The 13,435-nt window shown below is 50.6% G+C and overlaps 1 protein-coding gene across 1 annotated transcript in view; it reads left to right on the forward strand.

Moving 5' to 3' along the window:
• The first annotated feature begins 586 nt into the window (after positions 1-586).
• LOC123770075 (histone-lysine N-methyltransferase 2D-like) overlaps positions 587-13,435 on the forward strand; it is a 177,907-nt gene continuing 165,058 nt past the window's right edge. Inside the window, exons 1-2 of the mRNA XM_069300941.1 lie at positions 587-634; positions 10,354-12,411. Of these exons, the coding sequence (XP_069157042.1) occupies positions 587-634; positions 10,354-12,411 (2,106 nt within the window). The remainder of the gene's footprint in view (positions 635-10,353; positions 12,412-13,435) is intronic.

The raw sequence follows: 13,435 nt of genomic DNA on the forward strand, positions 1-13,435 counted from the left end.
TAGGCAATCAGTCAGCAATCACATCTACTGACTCACCACACAACACAGTACATAAACATGCAAATGAACACATAGAAATGGCATTCACATAATCAATGAAAATTATATCATCAGGTAAATGTAACACTAACTACACAGACCTCAGGGTACCCACTGACATCCCTGCAACCTGGCCTGCCTACCTCTAATGATTATAATTTTACGGTACTCTATGGCATTAATCCAGTCTGAACGATTATATAGAATCGACAGGCTGGATCACTTATATGGTAAATCTCTACACTGACTGGTTACATACTCTAGTCAGTCTATATATATATATACATTATGATACTACAGTGTGGTCCCGTGTATAACATCTATCTCCAGGTACCGCCCTACCAATTACCTGGACGTGCTACAAACAACTGTCTCTCAGCTGCTTCTCTAGCCTGGCGAGGCTCTGAGACAACTCTTACCGGGAATTTCCACCGGTACTCATCACACTGTACACAATGATAATAGTACTCACGTCTTTCTCTCCTTATTTTTTTTCTCATTTCCCAGGTCACTACCACCCTAGCTGTCAACACTTAGCTTGCTCCTCATGCGTCGACAAGATGTGGCCCTAGGCTGTCCCGGGAAAGTGGCCAAGGCATGTGGCCACCGTGTGGCCCACAGTGCCCCTCCCGAGCTGAGAGGGGGGGTGGGGTGGTGGTAGCCGGCGCGCGGGCCGAGCCGGGCCGAGCCTAGTGGCCAGGCCGAGCGGCTGGGTGGCCTGGGGTGGCCACGGGTAGCGCATGACGTCATAGCACCCCACCCGGCTGAGCTGGTGCGCGGGGTGGGGTGGGCTTTGGCCGCGCATGTGGCCTGGGTGAGTGGCCCCCCCCCTCCGATCAGCTCGCCAAGGTGGGCGGCGCAGGTGGCCACGGTCGGCCTGGGGTGGCCGCGGACAAGGGTGCCTCGGGCTGGCAGGCTGGCGCCCACAGGAGTACACACGCGGATGGGGAATCACTAACAACCCCATCAAACCAGAGCCTGCCTTGCTCTACACTGGGGTGACAATGGCCGGCGGCGTCCCCACACTGACGCAGCCTGGCGGAATACCAAAAATCCAACAGGGGCCTGTAATATCACACTCACACTGCCCAACACCAATTGTCCATTGCCACTAGACAGGATGCTCAGACCCGAGGGATGAGGGATCAATCTGATACACCATGAGGCTCTGCCATCTGCCTCATGGGTTAACACTGCAACTGTCTCTTAGTTTGTCACATCGGCCCCAATTTCATGCAAATTTGGGCCTAGACACAACCCCTGATGGCAGGAGTGCCATGTTCAATGAGTAATTTGGACGACAGAAGCGATTAACGGTGGGTGCAGGTGGCAGGCCCGCCACCTCCACCAGTCACTTCTTCCTCCGCTTGCCGCCCAATTCAAACTCCCTCTATGGTGGCCAGGGAAACTCAAATGCCCATACCTCCTCCCTTACTTTGTCTTGACCAATCAGCCCGAAGCCGGCACGGCTCCCTCGTGCCGCTCCCAATCACAGCTCTACGCACCAAAACTCGGCATATAGCACACTTGCCTACTCCAATCACAGGCTCACTCACCCTCGAGCGTCCCGTGACGTCACAAGGAGGGGGAGGCCTAAAGACAATGGCGTGATGTCTCACATGTTGGGGGGGGGGACAACGTTCACCTCACTCTCCCCCCCCCCCCCCACCTCTAACGGTTTTAGTCAAGTATTCTCTCATACCATACACTCTCCCCTCCCCATCCTATTTCACAGAAACAGGAACTTCTCTGTAATTCTCTCTACAGAGCAATCACAGACTTCTGACTACGCCCAAATGATAGTCCATAACATAAGCTTTCATTCGACACCCAACAAGTATATGTTAGTTTGAAAGCTTCAGTTTCTAGAGTGACTAGCCTAATCTAGAAACTAGGAAAACTAGCTGAGGGAATCTAGATTCCCCTCACACTCAGCTCAGAGTTGATTGTCTTATATGGAGGCCAAAGTGCTCTCACGTAAGTAGTCAGGTTGAGTTAGAAGAGGAGACGCGAGCAATTTTCCTCCAGTAACTACCAAACCCGAGCCTTGGTTTCCTGCTCCTAATGTGTGTGTGTGGGGTTATTACTGTTATACTCACCTAGTTGTGCTTTTGGGGGTTGAGCTCTGGCTCATTGATCCCACATTTTAACTGTCTATCAACTGATTATTTTTTTTATTTCCCAGACACAGACAGTCAGACTGACTGTAAATAAATAACAGAGTGTGGGGGCTATGGGGGTACTGGTAATATTAAGGGGTAAGGGTAGTTAGAAGACAAGAGTATCAAATATGGGAGAGCTAAAAGGCCCGGCCCCCAAAATAAACTATCCACAGTAGTAATAACTTGCTACTAGACCATATATGTTAGTCTAAGGGTTGATCAATGCGCTCCCACACTGGAAGAAGAGATACTCTGTAATTCATGTACTTATTTATTAACCCCTTAACAACGCCCCATATACAATCACACCAATAACAATAATAATAATAACTTTACCACGCTATCTTACGTTAAAAGCCTTGGTCCACTTAGACAGGATACAAGGTTTACACTAATAACAAGCTAGGGTAAAGTACTACTGGATAAGCACTGAAACTGGATGCAGCTTAGGGTAGGGAAACCACGTGGGACCCTAATTCAAAACACAACACTTAGGGGTACCCAAAACACTGGCAAATACTACCCCCAGGTCTCACCAATCGTTACTACCAGAGTAGGTACACTTAATAATGCCCCGTACTTAACTTAAGGATACAGGAACTTCAGGTAAGGGAAATAAGTAAGAGGAGAAGGGAGAAGAGTAGGGATACAGCCACAGAGTAGGTCTTATCCGCACGACACCAGCCAGAGAAGGGGGCGAGCTCCTCGCGACCACCTCGCCTCCCTCATGTCGTGGTGCCGGAAGGAGCCTAATTGATCGTGCAGCTAAGCACATTAAAGATCTTCCCCTATGCAACGTATTGTTACTTTATGAATGATTAGAAAGTATTAGTAAGCAAAGTTGGTGCCTATGTTATTATTTAATAATCAACCCCCAGCTCAGTCTTTAAATGCTCTTTGAGAAACAATAATAGTCTTACGTCTGGCAGGGAAGATACAAACAATTGACATTCGAGATGCCCAACTGTACTACCAGAAAGTTTAATAGCTCAATTTTGACCTCTGGTTTCCACTGGAGAACCCAGGGTCGTAACACTCCTCCCCCCTTCAGAGAAAAAAAAATGTGACTACTAGAATAGTAGTCATATTTTTTTGTAAGAGTATACAGAGAATAAAAAGAAAAAACATATGACAAAAACAAAAAATCAATCAAAAACAATTTCTCTGCAAAAAAAAAAAAAAAATACAAAGGAGTTCTCTGAAAGAAAAAAAAAAAACATACACAAAAAAATAAAAGAACAGGGAAGTAAATAAATTGGACACGGAATATTTAATGTCACGGGAGAACCTAAAAAAAAATTAACTAAAGCATGACAGTTGGTAAATGGCTTTCTGTGGCTCAGATGAATGTTATTCAGGCAACCGGGACAGAGCGTCGGCTATCACGTTGAGTCTGCCCGGTAGGTGGGTAATGGAAAGATTGAAGTCCTGTAGGTACAATGCCCACCTGAGGATGCGTTTATTCTTACCCTTCATCTGAGTCAGGAAGACTAGTGGGTTATGGTCCGTGTACACTTCCACTATATTACCTGTGAGGTAAACTTCGAACTTTTTACATGTTAACACTAGCGCCAACGCCTCTTTTTCTACCACTGAATAATTGCGTTGCGCCTTGTTGAATTTCACAGAGTAATAATATACTGGGTGTTCCACCTGATCATCCCCAGTTTGCAACAACACTGCACCAGCACCCGAGTCAGACGCGTCAACATGAATTTTAAACGGTCGGTCGAACCTTGGACTAGCAAGCACTGGGGCGGAAGCTAAGATCAATTTCAAATTTTTAAATGCCTCTGCATAGTCTGATGACCACTTAAATTTAACGGCTTTCCGCAACAAGTCTGTGAGAGGAGTGGCAACACTGGAAAAGTTCTGACAAAAACGTCGATAGTACGCACACATACCGATAAATCTTTGAACGTCCTTTTTAGACTTTAGTACTGGATACTCCAGAATGGCATTGATTTTATCTTGCCGAGGTAACACTTTTCCTTGGCCCACTTCATAACCGAGGTAAGTCACTGTGCCTTGGCCAAAATGACACTTTTTAGCATTTAAGGTAAGATTTGCCCTTTTCAAGATGGCAAACAACTGGCGTAACCTAGCTATGTGGTCAGCCCAATTACTGTCAAACAGCACGATATCATCTAAATACGCCCGACAATTTGGCACCTTAGCGAGTAGAGAGTTCATGAGTCTCTGGAACGTGGCAGGGGCATTATGCAAGCCGAACGGTAACACTTGATACTCAAAAACACCCTTGGGTGTCACAAACGCCGTTAGCCGTTTAGCACGTTCAGTGAGTGGGATTTGATAATACCCCCTCGAGAGGTCGAATTTCGAAACGTACTTGGCATTTCCCAACTCGTCGATGCAGTCCTCGAGGAGGGGCAGCGGATAGGCATCCACAATGGTCACCTTGTTGAGCTGCCGATAGTCGGTGCATAATCGCCAGGAGCCGTCTGGTTTGGGGACCAAAAGGCAGGGCGAGCACCAAGAGCCCTGGCTCGGCCGGATGAGGCCGTGCTGTAGCAAGAAGTCGACCTCCTTCCGTACGATGGCCTTCTTTTCTGGACTCATCCGATAGGGTTGAAGGCGAATGGGAGTGTAGTCCGTCAACTCGACATCATGGCAAATGGCACCAGTCTGGGTCGGGACCTCCCCGAACAGACTGGAGAATTCATCAACCAACGACTGCACCTCTTCACGTTGGGCCATCTGCAAATGGGACAGTTCCTCCACAGCATTCACAGAACTAGAATTATTGAAAATGAGATTAGTTGGGTCCCCAGAACAATCATCCCCTCTCTCACTGGAAATGGAAACATTGGTTAGTGCAATGGGCCTGGGGCCCTGGAACTTCTTCAGTCGATTTACATGTATGAGCATTACCTGGTTACGTTTGTCAGAGTGCCTCACTTTGTACGTGAGGTCCCCAGTCTTTTCTGTCACAATGTAGGGGCCTTCGTACTTGTGGGACATAGTGTTCCCTAGTCGAGGCTTTAATACCAGGACAAGGTCGCCAGGCTGAAATACCCGTAACTTAGATTTAGCATCGTTACGTTCTTTCATCTTTTCTTGGGCCTTGCCAAGATACTTTAATGCAGCCGCCTTGCAGTCCTTGAGTCTCTGGTGGTGTTGCGCAAAGAAAGCCGAACCTTCGGTTAACGTTACGTTCCCTAACAGATTCTCCTGTAACATTTGCAAGGGTCCACGAACTTTATGGCCAAAGACTAACTCAAAAGGAGAACAGCCCAGTGAACTTTGTAATCCCTCTCTAGCCGCAAACAAAACATACGGTAAATTCTCATCCCAGAAGGTGTGGGAACTCTCGCACGATGTCTTCAACATCTGCTTCAGAGTTAGATGGAAACGTTCAATTACCCCCTGACTCTGTGGATGGTATGGGCTGGAAACCTTATGAGTTATTCCATGTTCCTTACAAAATTGCTCGAAAACATCAGACTTAAAATTAGTACCATTGTCAGTTTGCACGACCCGAGGCAGTCCAAAAGTGGAAAAAAATTGCAACATACGAGCAACAACAGTTTTTGCTCGGATGTTCCTTACAGCAAAAGCCTCTGGGTAACGAGTAGTGATACACATCATCGTGATTAGGTAAATATTACCAGACTTAGTTCTAGGTAATGGTCCAACACAGTCCATTACCACATGAGAAAATGGTTCCTCTGGCACGACAATAGGCCTTAGAGGAGCTTTAGGTGGAATCTGGTTTGGTTTTCCAACCAGTTGACAAACAATACACGCATTACAAAATTTTGCCACATCGCTTTTCAGCTTGGGCCAGAAAAAATACTTTAAAATTTTGTGATACGTAATATTAATACCTTGATGTCCCCCCATAGGATCATCATGAGCAGCTGCCAAAACTCTTTCTCTATAGCAGGTCGGCAACATAACCTGGTGGACTACCTCCCACTCATTTGACAAGGGAGCACTCTGTGGTCTCCATTTTCTCATCAAAATCCGATCATTGTAGTAGTACCCAGTTGCTGCGTCTACAATTTCCTCCATAGAGACAGCTGTCTCATGACAATCTGCAAGAGTGGGGTCAGCTTTCTGTAACTCACTCAAGGAGGCATCTAGGCCTTGGTCAGATGCCATTGGCCGAGGCTCAACAGTGTTCTCCACCTCCCCACTACTCTCGGTAGATGGCGGTGGCAGGCTCTCCACAATGTCCTCGGCCACGTCATCGAGTCGGGCCATGAATGTGTCCGCGAGGTCCACTTGGTTTTCACCACTCGGAAAGCTCCTCGTGACCTCGGGATTTACCACCTTGGCAAGCACAGGGCTGCCCTTACATTTAAGTCCCATAGACCTGGTCACCGCGCACGCAGGGTACACAACATTATCCTCTGCGGCGGGTGGATCCCGGCAAACCTTAGGGGTAGGCAACATAATAGGCAGTCTGGAGTCCCCTACCTTATCCCCTGCTAAATCATTACCAACTATTACATCAACATTAGGGAAAGGTAGGTATGAAGTGACTCCGACTGTACAAACACCCTTGTGGAAATCAGATTCCAGGGTAACCTTATGGAGGGGTACTGCCCGAGTATCACTAGTGACACCCTCGACCAGTACCACCTCTCCAGTGTCGAGAGTGTTGGCACCTTGCAACGCACTCCCTAAAATTAAAGTCTGGATGGCACCGGTGTCTCGGAAGATCACCACGTCCTTCCAGGAAGAACCCTCAGACAAAAGTAGTCTCCCTTTCGATAAGAATGGGGTAAGCAAGTCCAACCACTGTGGGTTGGAGGTCTTACTCCCTAACCCTTCCGAAGGCCTCAAGCCCTGTGTCACAACTAGAGCATTGGGTCTTTTTTCTGGGTACAGTTGCCAACAACGGCTAATAGTGTGGTTTGGACGATTACAGTGACCACAAAAACGTCGGGGAGAAGAGACATTACTAACAGAATTACCCTTCGGTTCACCTTTAGGTGCCGTTGGGCTAGACACTTTAACAGGGTTAGTTATGTCTGAAACAGAAGGTGCATTAGGTAAAGGGTTAGAATGAGCTGGTCTGGACTGGCTGTGGGTATAAGTTTTGCTACTCTGTGGGGTATAATTATTTTTATTGGGCCTTTTGCCCGCCAATTGGTAGTTTTCTGCCAACTTGGCCAAATCCCCTATTTTAGAATTTACCTCTACCCTTCCTCTAATGTACTGTGATACGTTCTCTGGCATAATATCTATAAAATGCTCCATTAAAATTAAGTTCCTGAGAGCCTCGTATGTTTCGGCTTTCGCCGGGCGAATCCATCTATCAAACAATCGAATTTGATCATTCACAAATTCAGTGAGCGGTTGGTTGTGAGTAGGCCTAAGGTTACGATAAACTTGGCGGTGAGCTTCAGGAGTAATTTCATATGCCCGCAAAATACATTCCCTGACTTTCTCATATTCGAAACACTCGTCGTCAGGCATGTTTATAAAAATATCTTGTGCTTTACCCCTAAGTCTTCCCTGTAGGATTTTCACCCACTCTTCCTTTGGCCAGTTCATGGACGTGGCCAATCTCTGAAAATGGTTGAAAAACCTTTCAGGGTCAGACTCGGAAAATTCAGGCAAATTATGCTTTTTCTCATAATGCCTGGGGTTTGAATCCCCGGCAGGTGGAGTTCCAGTGGCATTCGCTCTAATTTTAGCCTCCTCGGTTTTGAGTCTTTGCTCCTCTAATTTTATTTTTGCTAACTCTAAAGCTAATTATCTCTCCCTATGAGTTGCACTTTCTGCTTGGCTAGGCTGGCATAAAGGTGTATCACTTGCCAATAGTTCTTCATCAATACAATGTTGTAATATTTCATTCACCAAAGTCCACTTTTTATCTGCGACATTTAATTCTAGGCCAAATTCCTGGCCTAACAATACTAAATTAGACTTTTTAAGTTTCTTTATCTCTACCACTGAAGGCTCCCTTGCCAGTTTCTGCATTTCAGAAGACATCACTAATAATTTTAGCTCCCAGCCAAAGAAAAAATTAAAAAATAAAAATTGGAAAAAAACAAAAATTTGCACGGCCCCTAACACAAGGCCACACTAACCTTAATCGTGAAGGGATCCAGCTGGGTGTCCAGTCAGTGCAAGAATGTCCTTTGCTAGATGAGCTGGACCCTAGGCTAGCACACAACCGTTCTGCGGAAAACAAAAAATTTTAATTTTGGCACTCAAGAATCTAATTTTTTACACTTATAATGTTCCTCCCGGACTGGCCAACCACTTGTTATAAATAACAGAGTGTGGGGGCTACTATGGGGTACTGGTAATATTAAGGGGTAAGGGTAGTTAGAAGACAAGAGTATCAAATATGGGAGAGCTAAAAGGCCCGGCCCCCAAAATAAACTATCCACAGTAGTAATAACTTGCTACTAGACCATATATGTTAGTCTAAGGGTTGATCAATGCGCTCCCACACTGGAAGAAGAGATACTCTGTAATTCATGTACTTATTTATTAACCCCTTAACAACCCCCCATATACAATCACACCAATAACAATAATAATAATAACTTTACCACACTATCTTACGTTAAAAGCCTTGGTCCACTTAGACAGGATACAAGGTTTACACTAATAACAAGCTAGGGTAAAGTACTACTGGATAAGCACTGAAACTGGATGCAGCTTAGGGTAGGGAAACCACGTGGGACCCTAATTCAAAACACAACACTTAGGGGTACCCAAAACACTGGCAAATACTACCCCCAGGTCTCACCAATCGTTACTACCAGAGTAGGTACACTTAATAATGCCCCGTACTTAACTTAAGGATACAGGAACTTCAGGTAAGGGAAATAAGTAAGAGGAGAAGGGAGAAGAGTAGGGATACAGCCACAGAGTAGGTCTTATCCGCACGACACCAGCCAGAGAAGGGGGCGAGCTCCTCGCGACCACCTCGCCTCCCTCATGTCGTGGTGCCGGAAGGAGCCTAATTGATCGTGCAGCTAAGCACATTAAAGATCTTCCCCTATGCAACGTATTGTTACTTTATGAATGATTAGAAAGTATTAGTAAGCAAAGTTGGTGCCTATGTTATTATTTAATAATCAACCCCCAGCTCAGTCTTTAAATGCTCTTTGAGAAACAATAATAGTCTTACGTCTGGCAGGGAAGATACAAACAATTGACATTCGAGATGCCCAACTGTACTACCAGAAAGTTTAATAGCTCAATTTTGACCTCTGGTTTCCACTGGAGAACCCAGGGTCGTAACACTGACAGACAGACAGAATGACAGGCCGGACAGGAGTTTGTGTGGTCTCTCACAAACAATATCATGTTTGTTTTTCTAAATTGGGAATCCTGTTCCTTAACAAAATGAACTTAGTGATTCGTATTATTGACTTCTTGTATATAAGGTTCCATAAAGAGTAAGTTTTCACTCGCTACACCGACGGTGGACTCTGAGGCCATGCTGGAGTATGCAGCACCAGCCTGGAGTCCGTATCTCGCCCAGCACCAGACTAAACTGGAAAAAGATCAAAGGTTTGCCACCAGACTAGTACCCGAGCTGAGGGGTATGATCTTTGAGGAGAGACTATGGGAACTAAATCTCACGTCGCTGGAATAAAGAAGAGTTAGGGTACACATATTCACCATATCAAAGATTCTCAGAGGATTTCATAGGGCAGATAAAGAAAATTTAACACAAGGGTATACACATTGGGGACACAGGTGCAAACTGAGTATCTAAATGAGCCACAGAGACATTAGAAAGAACGTTTTTGTGTGTGTCAGAATAGTTAACAAATGAAATGCATTAGAAAGTGATGTAGTGGAGGCTGACTCCATACACAGTTTCAAATGTAGATATGAAAGAGCCCAGTAGGCTCAGGAACCTGTACACCAGTTGATTGACAGTCGAGAGGCGGGACCAAAGAGCCAAAGCTCAACCCCCGCAAGCACAACTAGGTGAGTACACACATTAGCCCCCCCTCCCCCACCGTGATGTTTTGTGTGTGATTACGTATATGAGTCACCCCTCGCGCACCCAGTCGGGCTCCTGTCTCAGCTGCACTGATATTATGTCTTACTTTCTGGCTCTTTTGGTCCATTCTGGCTCTTTCCGGTCCTTTTCTGGTTCTTTCTGGGCCTTTTCTGGTTCTTTTTGGTTCTTTCCGGTTCTTTCCAGGTCCTCTGTTGTTCCTGTCTATATATACCGTCTTTGCTTTTGTTGAACTTCGTCACCCTTTCGTCTGTCACTCATTCCTCTTTGTCTAACTCCACTCTGTCTCCTCCTGTCGCCTCTTCCTGTCGCCGCCTCCTGTCGCCGCCTCCTGTCGCCTCTTCCTGTCGCCGCCTCCTGTCGCCTCCTCCTGTCGCCGCCTCCTGTCGCCGCCTCCTGTCGCCTCCTCCTGTCGCCGCCTCCTGTCGCCTCTCCCTGTCGCCGCCTCCTGTCGCCGCCTCCTGTCGCCTCTTCCTGTCGCCGCCTCCTGTCGCCTCCTCCTGTCGCCTCCTCCTGTCGCCGCCTCCTGTCGCCGCCTCCTGTCGCCGCCTCCTGTCGCCGCCTCCTGTCGCCGCCTCCTGTCGCCGCCTCCTGTCGCCTCCTCCTGTCGCCGCCTCCTGTCGCCGCCTCCTGTCGCCGCCTCCTGTCGCCGCCTCCTGTCGCCTCCTCCTGTCGCCGCCTCCTGTCGCCTCCTCCTGTCGCCGCTTCCTGTCGCCGCCTCCTGTCGCCGCCTCCTGTCGCCTCCTCCTGTCGCCGCCTCCCGTCGCCGCCTCCTGTCGCCGCCTCCTGTCGCCGCCTCCTGTCGCCGCCTCCTGTCGCCGCCTCCTGTCGCCTCTCCCTGTCGCCGCCTCCTGTCGCCGCCTCCTGTCGCCTCTCCCTGTCGCCGCCTCCTGTCGCCGCCTCCTGTCGCCGCCTCCCGTCGCCGCCTCCTGTCGCCGCCTCCTGTCGCCGCCTCCTGTCGCCGCCTCCTGTCGCCTCCTCCTGTCGCCTCTTCCTGTCGCCGCCTCCTGTCGCCGCCTCCTGTCGCCTCTTCCTGTCGCCGCCTCCTGTCGCCTCCTCCTGTCGCCTCCTCCTGTCGCCGCCTCCTGTCGCCTCCTCCTGTCGCCGCTTCCTGTCGCCGCCTCCTGTCGCCGCCTCCTGTCGCCTCCTCCTGTCGCCGCCTCCCGTCGCCGCCTCCTGTCGCCGCCTCCTGTCGCCGCCTCCTGTCGCCGCCTCCTGTCGCCGCCTCCTGTCGCCTCTCCCTGTCGCCGCCTCCTGTCGCCGCCTCCTGTCGCCTCTCCCTGTCGCCGCCTCCTGTCGCCGCCTCCTGTCGCCGCCTCCCGTCGCCGCCTCCTGTCGCCGCCTCCTGTCGCCGCCTCCTGTCGCCGCCTCCTGTCGCCTCCTCCTGTCGCCTCTTCCTGTCGCCGCCTCCTGTCGCCGCCTCCTGTCGCCTCTTCCTGTCGCCGCCTCCTGTCGCCTCCTCCTGTCGCCGCCTCCTGTCGCCGCCTCCTGTCGCCTCTCCCTGTCGCCGCCTCCTGTCGCCGCCTCCTGTCGCCGCCTCCCGTCGCCGCCTCCTGTCGCCGCCTCCTGTCGCCGCCTCCTGCCGCCTCTCCCTTTCGCCGCCTCCTGTCGCCGCCTCCTGTCGCCTCTTCCTGTCGCCTCCTCCTGTCGCCTCCTCCTGTCGCCTCCTCCTGTCGCCGCCTCCTGTCGCCGCCTCCTGTCGCCGCCTCCTGTCGCCTCTTCCTGTCGCCGCCTCCTGTCGCCTCCTCCTGTCGCCTCCTCCTGTCGCCGCCTCCTGTCGCCGCCTCCTGTCGCCGCCTCCTGTCGCCGCCTCCTGTCGCCTCCTCCTGTCGCCGCCTCCTGTCGCCGCCTCCTGTCGCCGCCTCCTGTCGCCGCCTCCTGTCGCCGCCTCCTGTCGCCTCCTCCTGTCGCCTCCTCCTGTCGCCGCCTCCTGTCGCCGCCTCCTGTCGCCGCCTCCTGTCGGCTCTCCCTGTCGCCACCTCCTGTTGCCGCCTCCTGTCGCCTCCTCCTGTCGCCGCCTCCTGTCGCCTCTCCCTGTCGCCGCCTCCTGTCGCCGCCTCCTGTCGCCTCTCCCTGTCGCCGCCTTCTGTCGCCTCTCCCTGTCGCCGCCTCCTGTCGCCGCCTCCTGTCGCCTCTCCCTGTCGCCGCCTCCTGTCGCCGCCTCCTGTCGCCGCCTCCTGTCGCCACCTCCTGTCGCCGCCTCCTGTCGCCGCCTCCTGTCGCCTCTCCCTGTCGCCGCCTCCTGTCGCCGCCTGCCCCCCCCCCCTCTCTCTCTCTCTCTCTCTCTCTCTCTCTCTCTCTCTCTCTCTCTCTCTCTCTCTCTCTTTTCCTCTCTTTTCCTCTCTCTCTCTCTCTCTCTCTCTCTCTCTCTCTCTCTCTCTCTCTCTCTCTCTCTCTCTCTCTCTTTTCCTCTCTTTTCCTCTCTCTCTCTCTCTCTCTCTCTCTCTCTCTCTCTCTCTCTCTCTCTCTCTCTCTCTCTCTCTCTCTCTCTCTCTCTCTTTTCCTCTCTTTTCCTCTCTCTTCCTCTCTCTCTCTCTCTCTCTCTCTCTCTCTCTCTCTCTCTCTCTCTCTCTCTCTCTCTCTCTCTCTCTCTCTCTCTCTCTCTCTCTCTCTCTCTCTCTCTCTCTCTCTCTCTCTCTCTCTCTCTCTCTCTTTTCCTCTCTTTCCTCTCTCTCTCTCTCTCTCTCTCTCTCTCTCTCTCTCTCTCTCTCTCTCTCTCTCTCTCTCCTCTCTCTCTCTCTCTCTCTCTCTCTCTCTCTCTCTCTCTCTCTCTCTCTCTCTCTCTCTCTCTCTCTTTCCTCTCTTTTCCTCTCTCTCTCTCTCTCTCTCTCTCTCTCTCTCTCTCTCTCTCTCTCTCTCTCTCTCTCTCTCTCTCTCTCTCTCTCTCTCTCTCTCTCTCTCTCTCTCTCTCTCTCTTTTCCTCTCTTTTCCTCTCTCTTCCTCTCTCTCTCTCTCTCTCTCTCTCTCTCTCTCTCTCTCTCTCTCTCTCTCTCTCTCTCTCTCTCTCTCTCTCTCTCTCTCTCTCTCTCTCTCTCTCTTTTCCTCTCTTTTCCTCTCTCTTCCTCTCTTCCCCCCCCCCTCCCTCCCTCCCTCTCTCCCTCCCTCCCCCTCCCTCCCTCCCTCCTCCCTCTCTCCCTCCCTCCCCCTCCCTCCCTCCCTCCCCCTCCCTCCCCCCCCTCCCCCTCCCTCCCCCCCTCCCCCTCCCTCCCCCCCCTCCCCCCTCCTCCTCCTCCCTCTCCTCCTCCTAATTCTTCTTCTTTCATCCCTC

Source organism: Procambarus clarkii, chromosome 45, assembly GCF_040958095.1.
Source record: "Procambarus clarkii isolate CNS0578487 chromosome 45, FALCON_Pclarkii_2.0, whole genome shotgun sequence".
NCBI classification, from domain to species: Eukaryota; Metazoa; Arthropoda; class Malacostraca; order Decapoda; family Cambaridae; genus Procambarus; species Procambarus clarkii.